Here is a 26686-nt window from a genome sequence, read left to right as displayed (position 1 = left end):
CACTTAAACTATATTGCATTTAGTTCTTTCTTCATTTTAGATCTTGCATTGATTGTATAATCTTTCTTGTTTTGTAGTGTCTTTCCTTTAGCTCTATGTGGTCAAAGGGTTCACACTTTCGTACATGCCACATTGAAGAGTGTCGAACCACCATGAATTGTGGCATCATGGGCAACTGAGACACAAATGGTGATGAGGCCAGGTACTGTGGGACTATTGAAAGGATACTAAAGGTCGATTTTAGAACCTTTCATACGTTCATCTTTGAGTGAAAATGATTTGCAAATGTGTCAATATGCCATGAGAATGGGCTCTACATGGTGGACTCTAGTGTGTATAACATGGGTAGGTATGATAACTTGGTTTTACCATGAAATTGTGATCAGGTGAGTGTAAACCTTCTTTATCCTTACTTGCTTGTAACATAGTACCAATGTCACTCGCTTTGAACGTCTCTTTTGTAGGTTACTTATATCTCATCATTGCATCAATCAAAGCTTTGGTTCGTAGTTCCTGTAACACCTCGAGGAAAGACCATTTTTGTCACTAATGAAGTGGAGACCATCTTCGACCCTCTACCACTCTATTGCTTTGGATGATGGGGAGACAGGGGACAAAGAGATCGATGATTCAATTCCTAGCACCGCCAATCTCAGTGAGGATGATTTCCATGACGACGATGATGAGATGGAAGATCTAGATGACCAGTTTGAAGATGGAAGCCATGGCCAAGACATCCACAAACATCCTCTTTGTTGATTTAGGAGCCATGGGTTTAGATTTAGATCAAGCTACTTGTAGAGATCTTTTGGAGGACGATTTATAAACATTTTGTATAGTTTATTCTATGGAAAGGGTTTGTCATTTTGTCTCTCCCCCTCTATCTCTCTTTCTAATTTTGACAAGCACGCTATTTTTTATGTTAATCAAGTGGGTGTGATTAATTTAATAATGAAATATCTATCATTTTTTGTACAATTATTTAGGAAAAAGACAAATGCTTTGTGATTTTTTAAGAGAATAGATGGAAGTACCAAAAACTGCGTTGAAGAGGAGCTTCTTTCTTGTGCTCCTTGCTCAACGCCTCTTCATAACAGGTCTTGAGGGTGTGCAAAGGAAAAGTCAGAGAGCTTGCAAAGATAATATATCATAAGGCAATCAACGTTGAACCCAACTGGTAGAGGCTTACAAGTCCATTGACAGAAATGCAGAGCTCCTGCTTGAAGGGCAAGATAGAGCTTGAAGAAACTAACATAGGTACTACTGGTAAAATGTGGGCACACTTCACTCTATCATTATGAAAAATGAAAAAGAAGCTCCAAAGGGATACTTGATCAGCATTGGATATTTTACTCTCAAGGCGAGGATGCTTTGTTGAATGGAGGGCTCTCTGGTCCATCACAAAATCACGCCATCACCAAGCTTGAAGGGTGAAAATTACGAGGGGTTCTATTTGTACAACATGCTTGTCTATGTTTTACTATAACGGTGTGAAGCGACTGTCTCAGTTTGCATTAAGGCCAATTTGGATGAAATAAGGGTTGTTTAGGGTTTCTCTTTTCTTGATCTAAGGGTCAAGGAGGAGCCACATTTCCAAAAGTATGGCACTTTTGTACACGTGTCAAGATCTCCTTCACTTGCTTTTTGAATATTTTACACTATTTTAGCCATAACTTTTGCATACGAACTCCAAATTTAGCGCTCAAATGGTCCATGGGTGGCGCTTGATGAGCTCTATCCAATGAGTACCCATGTTGAATAGTTTTGGTAAGCTCTTCATGGTCTTTTTTAGGTTGCCCCTTTTTAGATCCTTACACAGCCCTTTTTTCATCCAAATTGGCCCTAATGGGAGGGTCATTACAAAACAGGATGGATGCTTGGTGGGTTGATTTTGTCCATATTTTGCTTCTCATCTATGGTGGTGCTTTTGGCATGGAGCTTTTTCTTTGTAGTTTCATATTTATTCACATAGCCGTCATTTCAAGTTTTGATATTGTTTGTTTTTTCATTTTTAAAGAGAGGTAAATCATGTTCTAAAAATTAGATCATTAACAAAACTGTTTAGATAGATGGAAACTCAAATTTGAATGCCATAGCACCAATGATCTGCTCGTGGTAATACTCCCAATATTATTTGTGATAAAATCCCCGATAGTACCTGCAATAATAACCCCAGTAATAGCGGTAATATTATTAGTTCAAAAAGTTCTCCCTCCGCCCTCCTCTCTCTTCTTTAGCGAGCCATTTTGGACTCTCTCTCTATACAAACCGCGGTAAAGATCCACAGTAAACGTTTGCAAATTTTCATAGTGCATGGTGGACTCTAGTGTGCATCACATGAGGAGGCATGAAAACTTAGTTTTGCCACACAATTGTGAGAAGGTGAGTGATTACCTTCTTTACCCTTATTTGCTTGTAAGTTGTAACATAATACCAATGTCACTCACTTTGAACTTCTCTTCTATAGTCATCTATATCCCATCAATTTATCAACAGAAACTTTGGTTCGTAGTTATTGTAACACCTCCTGGGAGAACCATTTCTCCCGCTGATGAAGTGGAGACTATCTTCAAACCTCTCCCACCTACTACTTTGGATGAGGGGGAAACACTCATGAGACAGAGGAGAGAGAGATCGATGCTTCAAGTCTCACCGCTTTGCCAACCTTAATAGCAAAAATGATTGCCATGATGATGACGATGAAATGGAAGATGGCCAATTCAAAGATGATGAAGTCAACACATCCACAAATGACAATTCAATTTGTCTCATTATTGATTTAAGAGCCATGGGTTTAGATTTAAATCAAGCTATTTGTAGAAATCTTTTGATAGATGATTCATAAACATTTTTTATATTTTATTCAATGAAAGGTTTTGTCATGTCGCCCATTCATTGCTCTCTCTCTCTCTCTCTACTCTCTCTCTCTAATTTTGTCAATCATGATAATTTACGCTAATTAAGTACGTGTAATTAATTTAAGGATAAAATATCTATCATTTTTTGGTACAAATATTCATGAAATATAACAACACTATGGGGGAGTCAGGGAGGGAAGAAAATGGAAAACTCAGAGTCTATGTGTGGATTAAAAAGAGCTAAACATTGAGACTATCACATACCCATTTTTGTTACCATATATATGGTAGTGATGTGTGTGAACACACTTAGGACATTGAGGCATTTTTTCCCTCACTAGGAAGCGTACCATTACCCCTCTCATTTGTTCAACAAAATTAGCAAAACATGCTTAGGATACACTAGCTAACCTTTATGCAATCACAATGAGCCTAAAATTGTGTTGCTAGTTGGATGCATAGGTCAAGAGCGTCACATTGATAACACCCCCTTCTACCACTGCCTTCTTACAAATCCACTCCCCTTCTATCGCAGGTGTTGGAATTAGGGTTGCAGAGAAACGCACATAGCATGGAGAAGACGAAGGAAGCTCAAGGCACACAAGAGAGAATGTGTTACTTAGTGTGCAATGGAAAGATAGATAGCCCTAGAGTGATGGGCGTATATACAATGTACGGGAGAAAAAACCTCCTAAAGAGGGAAAAAATGCCTCGGTGGTCCTAGTGTGTTCACACACATCACTACCACATGTATATGGTAATAAATCCCTCCTGGAGTGACGCGGTGAACGAGAGCTGGCACATGAGTAAAGGGAAGTGCCATGCCCTGAGGATATGATTAGTCCACAAAGGGGAGTAAGCCCAAAGCTTTGCAGAAAGCTTCGAGCTTCTCACAAGACAATGCCTTTGTGAAAAGATCTACAAGGTTGTCATGTGTTGGCACATAAGCCAAGCTGATCTCTCCTGCTAAGAGCCTCTCCTTGACATAGTGGTAATGCACCTCAATGTGCTTTGTGCGAGCATGAAAAACTGGGTTCCTCGCAACTGCCAATGCGTTCTGACTGTCAATGTAGATAGTGTTGGCAGTGTCCTGTCCAACACCCAAATCAGCCATAAGGCGTCTGAGCCATACACACTCAACCGTAGCAATGAAGATTGCCCTATACTCAACCTCACAACTCAAAGTGGCCACAGTAGGTTTCTTCTTGCTCAACCATGATATACATGAACTGTCAAGCATGAAACAAAAACCACTTGTGGACACTCGTGTGTCAAAACAACTAGCCCAATCTGAGTCCAAAAAGGCATGTAAATCTAGCGGCAATGAACCCCCCTTGGGATAAAACAAGCCAAGATGTAAAGTGCCACTAAGGTAGCGAAAATCCTTCTTGACAGCCTGCCAATGCTTAGACCCTAGGCTATGCATAAATCTACTGACCCGTCAGACTGCAAACTGAATATCTAGCCTCGTGTTGCATACATAAATGAGGCAGCCAAAAGCAGTTTGGTAAAGAGTGACATCAGGAGGATCGCCAGCATCATGTGGACTCAACTTCAAACATGTTTCCATGGGAGTGGCAATTGGTTTGCAATCCTCAAGTCCAAATTTACATAGCAATGTCTCTATGTAACTTTTTTGACACAAGGCAATTCTACCATCACACTGCTTAAACTGTATGCCCAAATAATGATGCAACAACCCCAAATCTTTCATCTTGAAAGTAGCATTCAAATCAGTCTTAAATTCAGCAATATGTCTCTCATTTGGTCCAATGATCAGCAAATAATCTACATAAAGAACCACAATGAGAAGTACATCACCCTCACGCTTTACATACAATGTGCTTTCTCCTGGACTGTTACAAAAGCCTTGTTTGACCAAATGAGTGTCAACTTTCTCATACCAAGCACGAGGAGATTGCTTCAACCCATACAAAGCCTTGTTACATTTGCACACTTTGTCCTCTTGTCCTTTCTTGAGAAAACTGCGAGGCTGAGTTACATAAACTTCCTCAAATATGTCACCATTCAAGAAAGCAGTAACAATGTCCGATTGATGTACATCCCAAACAAAATGAGCTACCAATGCACATAGAAAACACATGCAGATTGAAGCTTGTGCATAGTGATGTTTGTGGGCCCATGCAAACTCTGTCCTTGGGCCCTTGGGCAATTACCTTTACTTCATGACTTTTATTGATGATTACTCCAGGCATGCATGGGTATTTCCGCTCAAAGCGAAGTCGGAAGTTTTTATGTGCTTCAAACCATTTCTGACTAGGGCTGAAAATGTCTCGAAATGTACTATGGACACCCTCCGTTCCGATCGAGGAGGGGAGTATATGTCTCATGAATTTAATGCATTTCTAGCTAGTCGTGGGATAAAACACCAATGTACAATGCCTTATACACCTAAGCAAAATGGTGTTGCTGAGAGGAAAAATAGGTCACTTACGGAAATGGCACGATGTATGGTCAAAAGTCAAGCTTTGCCGCATTCTTTTTGGCTTGAGGCCATCATGTGTGCCACTTATGTACTTAACAGGTGTCCTACGAAAGCTTTGTAGTCTATTACTCCATATGAAGCATGGCATGATAGAAAGCCTTCTATTGAGCACATGCATGTTTTTGGTTGTTTGGCATATGCTTTGGTGCCACAAGTGCAGCGCAGAAAATTGGATGATAAGGCTGTCAAATGTATTTTTGTTGGTTATAGTGCTGAAAGCAAAGGTTACAGGTTGTATCATCCGCAAACAAAACGTATTCTGGTTTCTCGGGATGTAGTGTTTGTGGAAGATTCGGTTCAGCCCTTGCTGTCATGTACTAGAGACAGTAATGTAAGCTCACAGGACATTTATGACACTTTGTTGCCGCTTTTCAGTGGTGGAAATACGAATGTAAGTTCCAATGAGACAAATGTATAGCCTATGGGGGTTTCTGAAAATGTTTTAGATCAGCCTATTACTGATGCAAATGTACATGATGTACTTGATGAGGAAAGGGCTGAAAATGAGCAGGCTAGAGGTATGCCAAAATGGCTGGTGCACACTTTGCGTGACAGTAAATTGGATGCACCTTTGTCTAGTCGTACTCGTTCAGGATCTTGCCATGCATCTTATGCATCAGATTGTTATGCTTTGGCTGTGTCTAGCTTACATGATGTTGAGGAGCCTCTGTCTTTTGATGAAGCATAGAATTCAAAAAATTGGATGGCTGCCATGCAATCAGAATATGATGCACTTATAGAAAATGACACATGGACTTTATGTGATTTGCCTCCTGGCAAAAAGGCCATTGGTACGAAGTGGGTTTACAAGTTGAAACGCAAGCCGGATGGTGAGATCGATCGCCATAAGGCTCGACTTGTTGCAAAGGGTTATGCACAACAAAAAGGCATAGATTATGAAGAGACTTTTGCTCCCACTTGTCGTATGACTAATGTGCGTTTTCTATGTGCATTGGCAGCTCATTTTGGTTGGGATGTACATCAATCAGACATTGTTACTGCTTTCTTGAATGGTGACATATTTGAGGAAGTTTATGTAACGCAGCCTCGCGGTTTTGTCATAAAAGGACAAGAGGACAAAGTGTGCAGATGTAAGAAGGCTTTGTATGGGTTGAAGCAATCTCCTCGTGCTTGGTATGAGAAAGCTAACACTCATTTGGTTAAACGAGGCTTTCGTAACATTCCAACAGAAAGCACATTGTATGTAAAACGTGAGGGTGATGTACTTCTCATTGTGGTTCTTTATGTTGATGATTTGCTGATCACTGGACCAAATGAGAGACATATTGCTGAATTTAAGGCTGATTTGAATGCTACATTCCAGATGAAAGATTTGGGGTTGTTGCATCATTACTTGGGTATACAATTTAAGCAGTGTGATGGTGGTATTGCCTTGTGTCAGAAAAGTTACATAGAGACATTGCTATGTAAGTTTGGACTTGAGGATTGCAAACCTATTGCCAATTCCATGGAAACAGGTTTGAAGTTGAGTCTACATGATGCTGGCGATCCTGCTGATGTCACTCTTTACCAAACTGTTGTTGGCTGCCTCATTTATGTATGCAACACGAGGCCGGATGTTCAGTTTGCAGTCTCACAGGTCAACAGATTTATGCATAGCCCAGGGTCTAAGCATTGGCAAGCTGTCAAGAGGATTTTCCGCTATCTTAGTAGCACTTTACATCTTGGCTTGTTTTATCCCAAGGGGGGATCATTACTGCCAGACTTACATGCTTTTTCAGACTCAGATTGGACTGATTGTTTTGACACGCGAGTGTCCACAAGTGGTTTTTGTTTCATGCTTGGCAGTTCATGTATATCATGGTTGAGCAAGAAGCAACCTATTGTGGCCACTTCAAGTTGTGAGGCTGAGTACAGGGCAGTCTTCACAGCTACGGTTGAGTGTGTATGGCTCAAACGCATTATGGCTGATTTGGGTGTTGGACAGGACACTGCCAACACTATCTACACTGACAATCATAGCACATTGGCAGTTGCGAGGAACCTAGTTTTTCATGATCGCACAAAGCACATTGAGGTGCATTACCACTATGTCAGGGAGAGGCTCTCAGCAGGAGAGATCAGCTTGGCTTATGTGCAAACACATGACAACCTTGCAGATCTTTTCACAAAGGCATTGTCTTGTGAGAAGCTTGAAGCTTTCCGCAAAGCTTTGGGCTTACTCCCGTTTGTGGACTGATCCTGTCCTCAGGGCATGGAACTTCCCTTTACTCATGTGCCAGCTCTCGTTCACCGCATCACTCCAGGGGGGATTTGTTACCATATACATGTGGTAGTGATGTGTGTGAACACATTAGGACCGCTGGGGCATTTTTTCCCTCTTTAGGAGGTTTTTCCCCCCGTGCATTGTATATACACCCATCACTTTAGGGCTATCTATCTTTCCATTGTACACTAAGTAATACACTCTCTATTGTGTGCCTTGAGCTTACTTCGTCTTCTCCAAGCTGTGTGCGTTTCTCTGCAACCCTAATTCCAACATACTCCTGCGTTGTCACACACCTCCATCATCTCTTGAGGCAACACAATGCTCTTTATCTCATGACTGAAATACTTATGGCGCAAAACATTAGCAATGCCAACATTGGATGGATCATCCAATAGCTCGACTAACTTCTTTGGCTTGATGATACGCTGTAGCAGAGTATGTCCAGTCATTTGAGCATCGGAATCGATTCCCATCATCATCCGAGCCAGGTTCTTGCGCGTTGAAATAATATTACAGCAACCTGCAAAAAATGTAATAAATTAGAAGCTTACATTTGTATCCCTACCGAGTTTGACAGATACGTTTCTATTGAGCTTCACCGCTTGAAGATAGCATAGACATTGCATGTCTATTGCGCTTACGAATGTGGTAGCCCAACGGAATGTGTGTGAGATGATCAATTTGCCGACGCATATTACATGCAGTGTGTTGTAGCTGAACATAATTGTCTAGACGACACTCTTACTCTATTTTCTGATGCTCTACTTTTTTATTAAGCTTTGACATCCTATCATTTAGCTACTTCGTCTTCTCGTTGGCTTCCTCTATGACCTGCTGAATGTCTTTCACGTACTTCTCTTGCAATGATGAATAGGCAGCACATAGATGTTTTCTTGCTTTCCTTTCATTGACAAAAGCTGAATATAATCTCTAGCAGTAGCCAAACAATTCGTCTCTCCTATCTCCTATAAAATGTGGTAGCTCAGTGAAATTACGAAAGGGCAGTGATGCATAGGTCATTGGATTGCCAGGGTAAATATGGTCATCGACCCATAAGTTGATTGCCTTGCACCCAAGGTTCTGTAGCTCATCTCCAGCATTGGGATTAGATGTGCCAAGTCGCACAGTAGCGTACTCCTATCTAAATCATCGATATCGTTTTGTCTTGTTAGTAATGTCTTGTAGTGGTAGGGGATTGAATGACATTTATGTTAGCTAATCATGCAAATTAGAGAGAGAATGTGTAATGGTAACTGCTACAAGCAGGTGAAGGTGGCTATGGAGGAAAGAAGCGGGGAGTACTCAGAGATAGAAGAAAAGGATTATGTTGTGGAGGGAAACAAGAGAGGGAGTGCAACTCAATCTCATTTGGATTCAAATTGTTGATCATGAGTGTAGAGAGAGAAATGTTGCTGCACACAATAGTAATGGAGTTTTCCATTGCTCTCAACTGGAGTTGAAGTGGGAGAAGCATGAGGGGGGGGCAGAGACAGAGAGAGAGAGAGAGGGAGATAGAAAGACAATAAAGGAAGAGAGAGTGGGAGAGAGGGCAGATCTCCAACCTTGGAGGATCTGCACTTTGACAGAAGTAGGCACTACAAGAGGTACTTCACATTAGCGACGCTCGCAGTGTGACGCTTAAAAGTGAAAATTCACGGCCTCGCTAGTTTATTTGTAACATAGCAACGCTCATAGCGACGCCGACAGGGGTAAAAAATAAACCAAGAGTGCCCAAAAACTCAGATCTCAGATCTGAGTTTTCGACGCTCAAGCAAGCAAAGAGGTAACCCGCGCTCTTCCTCTCTCTCTCTTTCTTCTCCACACACACACACACACACACACACACACACACACACACCCACACACACGAGGAGAGGAAGGAGTGCCAGGTATGCTCCCTCCCTCTCCTCTCTCTAATGTTCCCTTCCCCTCTTTCTCTCTCTCCCTCTCTCTCTCACACACACACATTGTGTTTTAGAGAGAGAGAGAGAGAGAGAGAGAGAGAGAGAGAGAGCACATGCATAAACAAAAAACACACATACACACACACATGCATAAACAAAGAATGCATACACACACACATTGAGAGAGGAAAAGAGAGAGAGAGAGAGAGAGAGAGAGAGAGAGAGAGAAGAGAGAAGAAGAAGAAGAGAGTTTTAACGTCATAGGAAACTATCCCAAGAGACCTTAAAGATCTAGCCAACGAGGAGTTGAACTCAAGACCTGTTATTCAAGAGGGAAATGGCATAACCAATCTACCACACTTGGGTGATAGAAAGGTTATACCATTTTTCTCTTTTTATTGGCACACACACACACACCCACACACACACACACACACCCGAGAAGAAGAGAGTTTTAACGTCGTAGGAAACTATCCCAAGAGACCTTAAAGATCTAGCCGACAAGGAGTTGAACTCAAAACCTGTTATTCAAGAGGGAAATGGCATAACCAATCTACCACACTTGGGTGATAGAAAGGTTATACCATTTTCCTCTTTTTATTGGCGCACACACACACACCCACACACACACACCCCAGAAGAAGAGAGTTTTAACATCATAGGAAACTATCCCGAGAGACCTTAAAGATCTAGCCGACGAGGAGTTGAACTCAAGACCTGTTATTCAAGAGGGAAATGGCATAACCAATCTACCACACTTGGGTGATAGAAAGGTTATACCATTTTCCTCTTTTTATTGGCACACACCCACACACACACACACCCGAGAAGAAGAGAGATTTAACGTCGTAGGAAACTATCCAAAGAGACCTTAAAGATCTTGCCGACAAGGAGTTGAACTCAAGACCTGTTGAACAAAGAGAAAGAGAGAGAATAAAAAACCAAAGAGAGAGAGAGAGGGGGAGAAGATGAAAGAGAGAGGTAAGGGGAGAAAACAAAGATGTTAAAATTTAAATTAGATTAGGTTAGATTACATTTAGATTTATGTTTATGTTGAGTTTAAGATTATGTTAGATTTAGATTTACGTTAGATTAGATTTATGTTTATTTAGGTTAGATTAGATTAGATTTATGTTTATTTTGAGTTAGGTTTACGTTAGATTAGATTTAGGTTTATTTACGTTAGATTTAGATTAGATTAGATTAGATTTATGTTTATTTTGAGTTTAAAATTAAATTAGATCTAGATTTATGTTCGATGGACTAGCTTTTTTTTAAATTTAGGTTAGATTTCAGTGTGAGAGAGAAAGAGAGCACGCACGTGAGAGCAAATGACGAATTTGAAATTTAAAACCGTGTTATGAAGTGAGGCCCATTCACAGCCACGCAGCTACTAGTCCCATTGGTATGTCTTTTACCCTTCAATGGAGCGAATCACCACATGTTCAATTAGGTTAGATTTAAGATTAGATTTTGGATTGAGTTTTTATATTAGAGTCTACCTTCGAGATTACGGTAAAAAAATTAGAGTTAGACGAACGGTGATCCCTCTCTTCCTCTCTACGGATGCGACCTTAAGCTGGGAAGATTTCAACGGCATGATACTCAGATTGGAGGCCAACATGTAATGTGTTAAGTAATCCCTCGAACAAAGATCTACTGTGAAAAGATGTTAAGAAGTTGTGAAATGCTACAGCTAGAGAAGAGGCAAAGGGGTTTTGTCCACTACATGCACTATCATGTAGACGTGGGTGTGTAGATTTCTTGTATCCACAAATATAGGCATTGACCAATAAAGACAAGATTATAATCCGGTGGTTCTGATCTCCGTGCACCTCTAGATCGAGGTGTGAGGGGATTGGACATGAATAGAGAATGTGAGGTAGTTTATAGTGTGAACAGAGAGAGAGAGAGAGAGAGAGAGAGAGAGAGAGAGAGAGAGAGAGAGAGAGAGAGAGAGAGAGAGAGAGAGAGATAAGAGAGAGAGAGAGAGAGATAAAAGACGGAGAATTCCAATAGAAGATTAAATTTGTTATCCAGGTTATAAGGTTTTTCCCCTAATTATGAGTAGTGACGAGGATGTGGGGCCATCCAACCGAAACACCTATCTCTCAACGAGGATCTTATGTACTTGTAATCAATACAAGCATGCTGTGTGACGGACAAAACGCGTTTCTTTGCAACACGTTTGCAGATTTGGCGAGTTCGATCCATCTATTATAGATTGAGTTGTTGCCAATTATAACTCGTCGGACTCTGACGCTGACCAACAGGCAGCAATCTTGCAACCCAATAGACGTGTTCGCAGGGACTTTGGTCAAGCAGCATATGTGAGGCCACAAGATGTAGCCTCTAACAGCTCAGGGGATGATCATGCAGACCACATTCCCAACGAGGAAATGTTTGAGCCCGAGATCGATGAAATGATCGAGATGATCATGGATTTATAAAGGCTTATCTATGTTGATATGAAAAGTGAAGCAGATACGCCATTGTATGATGAAGCATGTGTGTTTAGATTGAAGGCACTCCTGGTTGTTCTCAACATGTAGACAAAGTTTGGATGGAGTGACACTAGCATCACAACGCTTTTTAGGTGATCTATTACAATGTGTTTACTTTAATAAACAACTCTAGATGTATAATGATCTGATAGATTTTTACACAATTGTACCGTATTTTTTTCGTTGTGTAGATTGCTCAAAGAGCACATATTGCCAGCTGATAATGTGATGCCAGATTCCAGAGAGGAAGCAAGAAAGATCTTGCGAAACTTGGGGATGGATTACAATTCGATCCACGCTTGTCCTAACGACTGCATCCTTTTCAGAGGGGAGTACATAGACATGGAGAAGTGTCCGAAATGTGATTCCGAGAGATATTGAGTAGATCTCCACGGAACAAAAATTCCAGAAAAGGTTTTGCGACATTTTCCTCTGCTTCCTCGCATCAAGCATTTCTTCGAAAGTAGTTCCATGGCCGCCCTAGCATCATGGCATGAGGAGAATAAATCTTCGGATGGTGTGCTATGGATTCCTGCAGATTGCACAGCATGGATAGTATAGATGAAACATGGTCGGATTTTGCCAGGGAAGCTCGAAATTTGCGCCTAGGCCTGGCTATGGATGGCATAAATCCAATTGGTCAAAGATCAACATCTTACAATGTATGGCCCGTTGTCATCGTCAACTACAACATTCCCCCGTGGTTGAGTACGAAGAAGGGGCACCTATGGCTAAGCTTGATTATGCCGGGGCGATATAAAGTGAAGAATATGGATGTGTATCTTTGTCCACTATTGGAAGAGCTACAACAATTGTGGATTGTCATAGAAGTGGTGGATATGAGCCGACACACAGGTCGACGGAATGCTTTGATTAGAGGCATTCTAATGTGGACCATGTATGACTATCCCGGACTAACAGAATGCTCAGGTGATTTACACTTAAACTCAAACACTGTAAATCTTGGTTTTTCTCAAGCTTATCTATTATCATGTGTATACATGCAGGGCTTCAAACAAGCGGATATAGAGCATGTGTCACATGTGGACCTAGACTGAATGCACGTTGGGCGTCCTCATTGTAGAAGTAAATCTATGAAGGTCATCAAGCATATCTTCCAGAGATCATGTGTTATGCGACAGCTTTTTGGGAAGAGAGCCACCGAGGATGTCTGCACAAGCATGGTTAGAGCAGAAGGAGATGTGTGATGACGGGTTGCCCCCAGGGATAAAGAGACTCTCTCTCTCGTACGAGTTACCATATTGGCCCCGACTCATGATCAATCACTTGCTCGATCCAATGCACATATTCAAGAATGTGGGTAATCTGCTATGGGACCATCTAACCGGTAAGAAAGATACTTTGGGAGCCAGGGTTGACCTTAGAAATGTGAATCGTATGGAGCAATCTTGGCCGTGGACAGCATCCGATGGAGCGATAAAACTCCCTAAAGCGCAATGGATTTTCAGTGGAGCCCAAGAACGCAAAGTAAAAGATACCATTCGATCTGTGTGGACCCCCACTGGCGTAATGCACTCGCTCCAAACGTGTTTTACTAAAGAAGGAAAGCTTACCGGTTTGAAGTCACACGACTGGCATAAAATGTGTCAGGTATGTTCATAGTGGAATATATCATAGTGGGAATTGAGTAACAAATTCGTGTGTGGACTTTAATATCATTGCTACACGTGTTTTGTAGTTAATTTTACAGGTGGCCATTGAGGGATGTTTGTCTCTTGACGTCCGTAACACAATCTACAAACTTGTGAAGTTGGTGCAATGGATCTCACAAAAGGAGATCAACGTAGACTCCATACCATTCACCAAACTAAACGCTGCGGAGGTTGTGTGCATGTTTGAGAAACACTTTCCTACTACCATGCTTACCATTCAGTGTTGGAATTAGGGTTGCAGAGAAACACACACAGCTTGGAGAAGACGAAGGGAGCTCAAGGCACACAATAGAGAGTGTGTTACTTAGTGTGCAATGGAAAGATAGATAGCCCTAAAGTGATGGGTGTATATACAATGCACGGGGGAAAAAAACTCCTAAAGAGGGAAAAAATGCCCCGGCGGTCCTAATGTGTTCACACACATCACTACCACATGTATATGGTAACAAATCCCCCCTGGAGTGATGCGGTGAACGAGAGCTGGCACATGAGTAAAGGGAAGTGCCATGCCCTGAGGACAGGATCAGTCCACAAACGGGAGTAAGCCCAAAGCTTTGCGGAAAGCTTCAAGCTTCTCACGAGACAATGCCTTTGTGAAAAGATCTGCAAGGTTGTCCTGTGTTGGCACATAAGCCAAGCTGATCTCTCCTGCTGAGAGCCTCTCCCTGACATAGTGGTAATGCACCTCAATGTGCTTTGTGCGATCATGAAAAACTAGGTTCCTCGCAACTGCCAATGTGCTATGATTGTCAGTGTAGATAGTGTTGGTAGTGTCCTGTCCAACACCCAAATCAGCCATAATGCGTTTGAGCCATACACACTCAACCGTAGCTGTGAAGACTGCCCTGTACTCAGCCTCACAACTTGAAGTGGCCACAATAGGTTGCTTCTTGCTCAACCATGATATACATGAACTGCCAAGCATGAAACAAAAACCACTTGTGGACACTCGCGTGTCAAAACAACCAGTCCAATCTGAGTCTGAAAAAGCATGTAAGTCTGGCAGTAATGATCCCCCCTTGGGATAAAACAAGCCAAGATGTAAAGTGCTACTAAGATAGCGGAAAATCCTCTTGACAGCTTGCCAATGCTTAGACCCTGGGCTATGCATAAATCTGTTGACCTGTGAGACTGCAAACTGAACATCCGGCCTCGTGTTGCATACATAAATGAGGCAGCCAACAGCAGTTTGGTAAAGAGTGACATCAGCAGGATCGCCAGCATCATGTAGACTCAACTTCAAACCTGTTTCCATGGAATTGGCAATAGGTTTGCAATCCTCAAGTCCAAACTTACATAGCAATGTCTCTATGTAACTTTTCTGACACAAGGCAATACCACCATCACACTGCTTAAATTGTATACCCAAGTAATGATGCAACAACCCCAAATCTTTCATCTGGAATGTAGCATTCAAATCAGCCTTAAATTCAGCAATATGTCTCTCATTTGGTCCAGTGATCAGCAAATCATCAACATAAAGAACCACAATGAGAAGTACATCACCCTCACGTTTTACATACAATGTGCTTTCTGTTGGAATGTTACGAAAGCCTCGTTTAACCAAATGATTGTTAGCTTTCTCATACCAAGCACGAGGAGATTGCTTCAACCCATACAAAGCCTTCTTACATCTGCACACTTTGTCCTCTTGTCCTTTTATGACAAAACCGCGAGGCTGCGTTACATAAACTTCCTCAAATATGTCACCATTCAAGAAAGCAGTAACAATGTCTGATTGATGTACATCCCAACCAAAATGAGCTGCCAATGCACATAGAAAACGCACATTAGTCATACGACAAGTGGGAGCAAAAGTCTCTTCATAATCTATGCCTTTTTGTTGTGCATAACCCTTTGCAACAAGTCGAGCCTTATGGCGATCGATCTCACCATCCGGCTTGCGTTTCAACTTGTAAACCCACTTCGTACCAATGGCCTTTTTGCCAGGAGGCAAATCACATAAAGTCCATGTGTCATTCTCTATAAGTGCATCATATTCTGATTTCATGGCAGCAATCCAATTTTTTGAATTCTGTGCTTCATCAAAAGACAGAGGCTCCTCAACATCATGTAAACTAGACACAGCCAAAGCATAACAATCTGATGCATAAGATGCATGGCGAGAGCCTGAACGAGTACGACTAGATAAAGGTGCATCCAATTTACTGTCACGCAAAGTGTGCACCAGCCATTTTGGCATACCTCTAGCCTGCGCATTTTCGGCCCTTTCCTCATCAAGTACATCATGTACATCTGCATCAGTAATAGGCTGTTCTAAAACATTTTCAGAAACCCCCATAGGCTGTACATTTGCCTCATTGGAACTTACATTCGTATTTCCACCACTGAAAAGAGGCAACAAAGTGTCATAAATGTCCTGTGAGCTTACATTACTGTCTCTAGTACATGACAACAAGGGTTGAACAGAATCTTCCACAAACACTACATCCCGTGAAACCAGAATACGTTTTGTTTGCGGATGATACAACCTGTAACCTTTGCTTTCAGCACTATAACCAACAAAAATACATTTGACAGCCTTATCATCCAATTTTCAGCGCTGCACTTGTGGCACCAAAGCATATGCCAAACAGCCAAAAACACGCATGTGCTCAATAGAAGGTTTTCTATCATGCCATGCTTCATATGGAGTAATAGACTGCAAAGCTTTCGTAGGACACCTGTTAAGTACATAAGTGGCACACATGATGGCCTCAAGCCAAAAAGAATGCGGCAAAGCTTGACTTTTGACCATACATCGTGCCATTTCCGTTAGTGACCTGTTTTTCCTCTCAGCAACACCATTTTGCTGAGGTGTATAAGGCACTGTACATTGGTGTTTTATCCCACGACTAGCCAGAAATGCATTAAATTCATGAGACATATACTCCCCCCCTCGATCGGAACGGAGGGTGCCCATAGTACATTTTGAGACATTTTCAGCCATAGCCAAAAATTGTTTGAAGCACATAAAAACTTCGGACTTCGCTTTAAGCGGAAATACCCACGCATGCCTGGAGTAATCATCAATGAAAGTCACGAAGTACAGGTAATTGCCCAAGGACGGAGTTTGCATGGGCCCACAAACATCACTATGCACAAGCTGCAACCTGCATGTGGCCCTAACTGAACCATCCTTTGGAAACTTAGAACGCTGCATTTTACCCAGAATACAGCCTTCACAAACATGTTTGATAGGTGCTTCAAGAGGCGGCAAAGAAGCAACCATATCAGATTTCTGCAAACGCAGCAAACTGGCAAAATTCAGATGACCAAAACGTGCATGCCAAAGTTTTGCATCTGAAATAGCCCTTGAATCTGCAACAGCATTTGCAAAATTTTGTCCACACTTGTCATACAAAGTGAGCTTATACAGCCCATGGCACAAAAGCCCAGATGCAACAATTTCATCACCAAAACTGAGATCATGAACTGTACATCTGTCATCCACAAATTTGACTACAAGTCCAAGTCTAGCAAGTGTGGATACAGACAAGAGATTCTTCTTGATCCCAGGTACATAAAGTGCATCAACAAGTGTGAAGGAACTGCCATTAGCAGCAGTGAGCACAATCTTTCCAACTCCCTGAACTGGATAAGAGGCGTTGTTGGCACAAGTGACTGAATTCCCATGAGGGACAGACTCGAGAGAGGTAAACAATTCACGATGTGAGGTAATGTGCTTTGTAGCACCACTGTCGAAATACCACACATGTGAATCTGCAGCAACTGACAAGCATGCATCATGGACAGCAGGATTGTAAGTGCACTCTGCGCTAAAAGCCCATTTTGCATCAACATCAGCATCACAATCTCCTTTCACAGAAGACTCAACAATGGCTGCATTTGTAGTGGACCCAGCATTTGCAGTGGAACCACCCTCTTTCTTCTTAGCCTCTTTGGGCTTCAACTTAGGACACGACTTGATCAAGTGATCATTGGCTTTACAATAATGGCAACGCATCTTCTTTTTGCCCTTATCACCAGAATTGCCAGACGAAGTGCTGCCAGCAGAAGCATTAGGAACAGAATTTTTGCCACTCGCAGCAGAACCATAAGAAGTGGCTGCATTACTGTTACCACCCTTTCTTTGAGAAGCAATAAAAGCCTGTTCAACTGCACGCTGCCTAGTCCTGTTTTTTCTAGAAAGTGACTCTTGCAACAGCAATGTGCATAATGCATCAAACTTGACAACTTCAGGATTTCCTTGGGTCATCAGTCTCCAAGTACTAGCAAAAGTCTGGTAGGAATCTTGTAAGGCATCAAGAACAGTCTGCACAAGGGAACTGTCAGAAATGACTTCACCTGCAGAAATGAGTTGCTCATTGATATCCTTGACACTAGCAAGGAAAGTGTCCATATCATCTTCCTCATGCATAATCTTCGACTCTAGCTCTTTACGCAGCAAAGCAATTTTAGCCTCATTGCGGCTTGCATAAAGACCTGCTAGAATATCCCAAGCCTGTTTTGCAGATTTTGCTGAACGGATGTGAGGAATAATGGTGCGCTTCACAGACAACGCAATCAATGCATGAGCCTGCGCATCCTTAACATCCCAACGAGCTTGTTCTGCCGTAGGCAAAACAACTCTAACAGCTGCAATCCTTGCAGCAAGACCTGCAACATCCTCAATATCGCCTACATCTTCAGAACCAGGACGTACATCAATGCCCTGCACAATGTTCCAGACACCTTTTGACACAAGAACATGTTGCATCATATAAGCCCACATAGGGTAGTTGTCCCCATCCAACCTATCCTCAGCAGCAAACATCTTGAACACATCTGTGTTGTTGTTGTCAGCCATGGTAAATGCTGCACCTGATGTGAAAACTGCCCGAAAATAGGAGAAATGGAGCGAGAACAACTTGTGCTATATAGCACAAACCGTAGAAGACTATAAGGCACCTGTTATGCAGAAAACGGCACTGACATAAAATCTGCGCAAAATGACGAAATAGCATGTGCAGTACTGCCCGTAGTGGAAACGGAGGCCGAAATGAGCCCAAATCAAAATTCTGAGCAGACCAAGCTCTTCGAGTTTTCCCAAAATATTTGTCGACCTGCGAACGCTCGCCAAAGCTCACTGAAATCGGAGAAAGTGAGCAGGCGTGTGCTGGAGCAGCTGGCGACTAAGCCCGGGAAGACGTGACCTGCTCTGATACCAATTGTTGGAATTAGGGTTGCAGAGAAACACACACAGCTTGGAGAAGACGAAGGGAGCTCAAGGCACACAATAGAGAGTGTGTTACTTAGTGTGCAATGGAAAGATAGATAGCCCTAGAGTGATGGGCGTATATACAATGCACGGGGGAAAAAACCTCCTAAAGAGGGAAAAAATGCCCCGGCGGTCCTAGTGTGTTCACACACATCACTACCACATGTATATGGTAACATTCAGGTGCATCTTCTTCTTCACATAATTGATGAGGTGAAAATAGCTGGCACAATACATTCCAGATGGATGTTCTTTTTAGATCGTTTCATGCAAACGCTCAAGGGATATGTGTGTCAGAAGGCACGTCCAGAGGGTAGCATGGCAGAAGGTTGGCTGGTATCAAAACCCCTAGTGTACATTGGAGAGTGGCTAGACAGATTTGATAAAGCGCGAGACACGCTATGGCAAACCATAGATGATGAGCGCATATCTGGGATTGTCATGTGCAATCTCGGTATTGAGAAGAAGATGATGGAAGATCTAGAGGCTAAAATCAACCGATTTTGCATGCTTCAAAATCCAGTGATGCAAAAGTGGATTTCACAATATGAGGATGCAAAGCAAGAGCGACAAAGCGCACGAATCGAGTGGAGACGGGGAAGACGACCACTAATGCACTATCCGACGGGTCTAGAGAGCCTACCAACATTCATGAGCTTAAGATGGTTGCACAACCAATTGAAAAGCGCACAACAGTGCGATGAAGAAGTGACTGAGGAGGAGTGGGAGTACTCTCAGGGTTGCGCGACCAAGGTAAGTTTACAATGTACGACTAATGACTTTCTAGATGTTTGAATGGCCACTCATAATCTTTGTTGGTTGTAGTATAAGTCATACACAACAGCATGGTGTAAAGGTCGACATTTTAGGGTGGAACGGATCGACAAAAAGCGTTTTACTCAAGATTATGGAATCATGGCAAAATATGAACAGTCTAGTCGACGATGGTCCTCTAATGCAGATCCTGTGGTGGCGGAACTCACTTACTTTGGCACGCTACAAGAGATTTTGAGGATCGATTATAAGAGGATTTTTTGTCGACTTGTTCGACGTGCAATGGTTCAAGATATAAATCATGGAGGGTCGCAACGCTACTGTGCGTAGAGGAGAGTCTGGTTTTCCTTAGGTGGATTCAACTAAGAAATGGACTGACCTAAGAGACACTTTCGTACTACTCGAGCATTGTGAACAAGTAAGTATGTAAATAGTTAACATCCAATTTTAGAAGTTATGTGCTTGGAAGCTCTCATGTAAGTTATGTGGCTCTGGCAGGTGATATTTCATCCTACAAAGTCTGCATCAAACTGGTGGTACGTCATAGAGGTAGCCCCTCGTAGTGCACGAACGTATGAAGGCTACCATGTGCCAATCACAGCGGCATCAATGGAGGAGATCGGAGAAGATGCTCACTTAGAAGCCGCTGAGGTGGTGCCAGACGAGCATCAAGCTGCTACTCTCTATGGGGTGCATGCAAAGGATCTACAAAATGAAACGAAGGACATCTGTTTAAACGGAGATCTCTATATAGATATAGGAAGTTATGCCGAGCTTTGCGAGAATGAGCGAGAGACCTCTTAAAGCCATAAACATTGTATTTGAACAATTTAGCTCCGTTTTATACTATATATTGTATTCAAGTGGCTCTTTGTCCATTCCTGTCTATATGCGTCATTGTGTCATTGTATTTAATGGTCTTTGTGTCCACTCCACGTACGTATGCTCTAGGTATGTTCTCACAAGCAGGGACGACGAGTACTGCGCTCCGAGTGTGATGGAGACTGAAGTTGCAATCGTGAAGGTCTGCTGAATATAGATTCTACTCGTCCCATCGCTAGATCTAGCTTGCTTCTCAGCGTCTCTTTCACCCAATCAATTAGATTTAGTGGTGGGGCAAGCAACTTCTATGAGTAGACCTTCGCGATGCAACTTCAGTCTCCATCGCATCCGGAGCGCAGTGCTTTTACAAATTCACAGAAATTCAATGAAATCTCTCTACACAGGAATCCCTCCCCCTTTATGAGTCCCCCCTCTCTCTCTCTCTCTCTCTCTCTACTTGTCCATGTTTTCTTCTCCATTCATTCAATATTAAGATTAAATGTTTCGTGTGCTTAATGCAGGTATGGATGATGATGAGTTTCTTTCTTCTTTGTCACCCCAGCATAGACAGTGGTACGTGGAGCGTCATTGCTCTAGAGCACCATCAGGTGTTCCTACTCCTTTAGCGTCTCCCTCTGTTTCAGAGCATTCAGCGTGCTACGAAGCTTTAGTGTCGATGAGAAGATCTTCACACTCGTCTAGGCATCGACGCTCTAGTGGTGGCGGCGGCGGTTGTTGGGGGGATGCCGCCGCCGATGCCTCGACACCGCCTTGTGTTCGACGAGGCTCTTTACCCTCCCCTTATTTGCGCCCCCCCCCCCCCCACACCAGCCACGACATCGCCATCTACACTAGGTTTTGCGCGGTTGACGGCCGTTCCTAGCAGCCACAGACCACTAGCTACTCCTCCAGGAGTCACTCCAGTCGACACTCCTCGCTTCGGGGCCCAGACTCCAGTGGAGACACTTGATGTCCGTACCCCCATCGACACGCCGCTAGAGACCCCTGCCGGGACACCCAGGTTCACGCGTCACCGGCGAGAGGGCTTGCCTTACTCGGTCCACTTCAGCGACAGCATCATCTTGGATGATGAAGGCAAGAAGGTGATCTCACGCATGCATGGTCTTTGCTCTCAGGTGTTTAGACACTAGATACTAAACACCTGGAGTGAAGTACCAAGTGATTTAAAAGATAGAGTCATTAGCATGCTGCATGACAAATTTCCCATTTCAACACGGGATGGCCGCTTCAATGAAGACCTGATGAAGCTTCGAATGCACGAATACTGTAAGCACAAGCGTTCCGAAGTGTAAAAATCAATTAAGCAATTAGGGTGGAACATACCAGATTGGCTGGCCAAAGAAGATTGGAAGAATGCGAAGAAAGCAGCACGCGAGAATCCCGACAAGTGGAAGCAACAAAAGGAGGCAGCCAGAGCGCGAGTAGACGCAGAGAGCTCGCACCACTTGGGGAGCGGTGAGAGGACATCATTTGAGGCCGATTTTGTAAGTGTTTTCGCATTGCTCTTTAGGTTTAATAGTTTAGGATTTAGGGGTTTTTAAATTCTAGCATAATGGATTCTTTGTATGTTTTGACAGTGGTCGATGACAGGACGTGACCCCACACCGTACGAGCGCACGTATGCAGGCAGGAAGGGCTTAAACGCCTTGATGGACATTCTGAGTTCTCGCGGTGGCATGGTTAGTATTAGGTTTTACTCTTTTCTATTTGTTGTATTGTTTTATGAGTTATATGTTTATACTTACAGAAAGTTTTCTTATTGTTTTTTTTTTTTTTGCAAAATCCGACAAATACGCCGCTTGGACGCGATGAGACATCTGATTAGACGCCGTCAGTTTAGTCGTAGCGAGATATCATTAGTTTCCTTTTGTCATAGCATATGTATCATGAGATGACATTTATAAGTCTTTTTGTAACTATTGGAAAACCATGTATATTTTTCAATAATGACAATGGTGTTGTAACTATTACATTTGCAAAGTTTAACAATCAAGTGATTTTGCATATGATGTGTACAATTGTCATTGATTTACTTTCATCAATTTACTTTTGTCAGTTTTGACTTTTGGATCTTTATTTGCAAACAATACTATGGATGATGGAGTTAATGGTTATATTGTCTTGTGGGTGACTACTTTGGGTCTATATCTAAGCTTGCACTTTCTTTCAAAGGTGAATCTGGGCTTATCTTGGATTCATTTAGGTTTACTCAATTATTGAAACATTCAATATGGTTAATGGATGACCCTACCACCAAAGAGTTTTTCTCTCGGACGTCGTCGCTATATAAGGCTCTGCAGCGTCGCTATAAACGTCGCTATAGGTGGCCTGTAAACGTCATTATGATCATCGCTATAGAAGTCGCTATATAGCGACGACTATAGCGACGGTTATACCGACGCTCATAGCGACGTTCCCGTATCGATGCTGTTAGCGACGCCGGGGAGTATAAAAATCCAATGTATTTCCTTCGCTAACAGCGTCACAAGTGCACACAACCTCTTGTAGTGAGGCAGCTAAGAATGTTCCTTAATGATTGGGAGGGGAAGTGACAAGAGAGAAAACGGGGGGAAAGAAAGAGAGAGAGTTGGCTCACATTTTAGAGAGATAATGCAATGAGAATGTGAAAAATCTGTTTTTTTGGTAGGGTGGACTGAAAAGTGCCCCCTTTAATGAAATCTAAGTGAGAGAGTGTTTTATATGTTAGAGAGAGAAGAGGGGTGGGAAAAGGACATTATAAAATTCATTTATCCACCTCTCTTTTGGGTTACTAAATAGACTATTTTCAAATACAAAATATGAAAATGGCTTTTTAAAAAATCTCAGCATAGGCCTTTTTGCCCTCTCTTTTAGGCTTGGTCAAATCGGGGGTCAAACTTGGCTTAAGCTTTAATCATTCCGTTAAACTGCCAAATAAAGAGGCCCTCCTATACCCCATCCACTTTCCCTTCACTTCCTAATGATCGCGAAAAAATGTGGCAATAGCAGGTGTCGAAATGAGCTGACTCACCTTTGCTGATTGTCCTCGCCGGTTAATTTTGTTGAAGCTTTTACTGTTCTCTTCAGGTGAGCCACCACTTGAAACAACCCATAGCAACGCTGAATCCTGGCAAATAATCCTAGCCCTCCCAGCTTATTGTGATGATGCTGGACAACCCACAACAGTTTTGAATGATCCTACTCTCTCTCTCTCTATGTTTCTCGTTCACTGTTCGGAATCCAAAGCAAACAAGGAACTCTCTCTCTCTCTCTCTCTCTCTCTCTCTCTCTCTCTCTCTCTCTCTCTCTCTCTCTCTCTCTCTTCAAAACGCAATGCAGGCGAGTGGGGAAAAAACTTACAATAAGTGCCTAGCTTCTTTGAGTTCTGCAAGTCCCCATGTCTCCAAACTGTTGCATTGACAAGTGAGCTTGCATTTGTACGAGGTGAGGCAGCCCTGTATTTGTAATGCTGCTAAGGCCCATGATCCATGCACTCTCGCAATGTGTAAAATAGTAGGCCTGAATCTTCTGCAAGGTTCATGGAGATCTTCATGCATTATAAGGCAAGCCAGATATGGCACAGAAGAAGCGGGAGGAGGTGGGCAGCGAACGACAACTGCCATTTGCAGGTGAGCAAGAGGGAGTACTGGCTGTGCAAGTAAAATCCTCGAAGATTTCGCTTACCCCCTTGGTTTTCAGGACGCGTTAGTGGGATTACAAGAATCCCAGCGCTTACTTTACCACTGGAGTGGAACCTGGTAATAGCAATGCTATCCTAACCACACTCCCCCAGCGCGACTCAGCTCTTAAGCACATGTTCGGTTTTAGGGCCTTGAGGGCTATGTGTATGTACCACTTCTTGGTTAGGGACAGTAGGGTAAGATCGTGCATCCCGTGGTACCGTGGTAGTAATTGAAAGGTAGGTACTAGGGCTTACCTGTTTGGGTGAAGATTGTCCATATTGGGGAACGGCAGGTTAGTACCAAAAAGGGTAGGGACGCGTGTCGACGCAGACACGAGCCACTTGCCATGCAATGCTCAAGTAAACTCCAGACAGCCTCTTCCCCTACTAAAAACCCTACTCATGTTCACCTACAGCTACTCTCTCTACTGAGAAACCTTAGCTTCTGTGCAGCAAACACACACACACAGCCTCTCCACTCTCATCAAGACTTGATGATGAGTTCCTCAAAATCGTTCCCTTCCGACGTCAAACCCTTCTGAACTGCACCTACGTGTCGTCCCCTCCGCTGCCTGCGCGCCTCACCATTCCCTTCCCACCACTCCATTTGCAGCTCCTCTACCCCCTTTTCATGACAGATAAAGTCCGCTCCCACTATGGCCGCCTCATCTTCGCCACAGGCAGACGGCGGCCCTCCTCCGCTGCCAATCGAGCTGTGTGTGCCCCTGTCCACATCTACCACCCCGGATGAACGAGCCCCAGCCATCATTGGGAACAGCGCTTTTGCAAAGCCCACTTCTGTTCTTCCTCGGCATTCTTCCATCGCTCGCCAGACGTCGATCTACTCCCTCACCCTGGACGAGTTTCAGAATGTTCTTGGAGAGCCTGGTAAGCAATTCGGTTCCATGAATATGGATGAATTTTTGAAGAACATCTGGACAGCTGAGGAAAGCCAGGCTATGGCGGTAGCGATGGGGACTGGGAATGATGAGGCTCCTCCTGCACATACCAGCTGGCTGCATTATGCCGGTGTTCAACGTCAGGGCTCCATTTCGCTCCCACGCACTCTGAGCAGAAAGACTGTAGAGGATGTGTGGAGCGCTAGCATCGATATGGGCTTGGGGTCAGAGTCTGCATCAGCAGCAGCAGGTGCTGGACAAGAACGGCAGGCTACTTTTGCAGAAATGACCCTCGAAGATTTCCTCATGAAGGCAGGAGTTGCCATCAAGGAAAATGGGCATGGAGGCCAATCCCTCGTGCCTTTTGGCTCTAGCTTCAACAACACATATAGCTCTATGCCCGAGGGAGATGACATGGGCGACAAGCTCAGCCACAGCAGTGCATTTTTTGGCTACAAAGGTCAGCTAGAGGATGAAAAGCCCAACATCAAGGCATTACCAATGCGGCTAGAAGAAAGATTCTCCGCAGTAAGGGACAACACCTCTCCTCTTTCGCGATCGTTAGATTGGCTCACAAACAACCCGTTTCAAAGTGCAGGGATGAACTCTCATCAACTGAACAGCAGTGTGCCGAACCACATGTTGGAGTCGAATGCCAGCAGAGGGAATGGTACAATGATGGGACTAGGGGAGAGTCATTATATTGGTCCAGACCTTGGTGTAGGATTTGGTGCAGCAGGGCTTGCACCTCCACTTAGCGTCAAAGTGGGATCTCCCTCAAGCCCTTTGTCGGATGGGGTTGGCCCGAGCCATGGGTCCATGTCCTCGATTTCACCTCTTTCATATAACCTTGAAGGAACTATAGGAGGAAGGAAGAGAGGTTTCGAAGGCTCGTTGGAAAAGGTGGTGGAGCGGCGGCAACGGCGAATGATAAAGAATCGAGAGTCTGCGGCAAGGTCGAGAGCTAGAAAGCAGGTAGCTACTCTTGCTTTTCAAAACTTGGTAAATGAATGGTTCTCTTTTAGGGGTAAAGGAGGAGATCATGTTTTGCTGCACTTAATCATGAAAAAAACCAGCAAATTTCTCACATGTATGCACATCTTTCCCTTGTGTTTGATCCATTATACGCACAGGGACCACTTGGATAGCGAGTTTTATTCCCAAGAACTATGAGTTCGAGACGCATTGGACGATGTCTTGGGAACGTTCCTTCGACTTAAAGTTTCTCTCCCCTCTCTCTCTCTCTCTCTCTCTCTCTCTCTCCCCGCGTCTCCGCACACACTCACAAGTACGCTCACACACCAAGCCTTTTTTTATCTCTATTCATGGGGAGTTCACTCTATGTAAAACTACTACATCGTGCGCATTTAAATGCAACTTAAATTATGAAAACCAGAAAATCTCTCACATGTATGCACGGCTTTCCCTTGTGTTTGATCTTATACACATAGGGACCACTTGGATAGTGAGTTTTAATTTCAAGAACTACGAGTTTAAGACGCATCGGACGATGTCTCTTAGGAATGTTCCTCCGACGTTAAAATTTCTCTCTCTCTCTCTCTCTCTCTCTCTCTCTCGCACTCACACCATTCATGGGAGTTCATGCTATGTAA

At 43.3% G+C, this 26686-nt stretch overlaps 1 protein-coding gene and 1 pseudogene across 2 annotated transcripts in view; both read left to right on the top strand.

Moving 5' to 3' along the window:
* The first annotated feature begins 549 nt into the window (after positions 1-549).
* LOC147446743 (uncharacterized) lies at positions 550-22338 on the top strand (annotated as a pseudogene).
* Positions 22339-24516: 2178 nt separating this feature from the next.
* Positions 24517-26686, top strand: part of LOC147446742 (bZIP transcription factor TRAB1-like) — a 37590-nt gene continuing 35420 nt past the window's right edge. Inside the window, exon 1 of one of the 2 annotated variants that reach the window (XR_015189948.1) lies at positions 24517-26048. Coding sequence is in view for 1 of the 2 variants with exons in the window: in XM_086526294.1 (XP_086382420.1) it covers positions 24831-26048 (1218 nt within the window). In the remaining variant the exon portion in view is untranslated. The remainder of the gene's footprint in view (positions 26049-26686) is intronic. The other variant, XM_086526294.1, reaches the window with a different exon arrangement.

The sequence above is a fragment of the Adiantum capillus-veneris genome, chromosome 12 (genome assembly GCF_014529385.1).
Source record: "Adiantum capillus-veneris isolate H3 chromosome 12, ASM1452938v2, whole genome shotgun sequence".
Classification (NCBI taxonomy): Eukaryota; Viridiplantae; Streptophyta; class Polypodiopsida; order Polypodiales; family Pteridaceae; genus Adiantum; species Adiantum capillus-veneris.
Note: the sequence above shows the minus strand (reverse complement) of the source record. Positions and strands in the feature narration are given on the sequence as shown.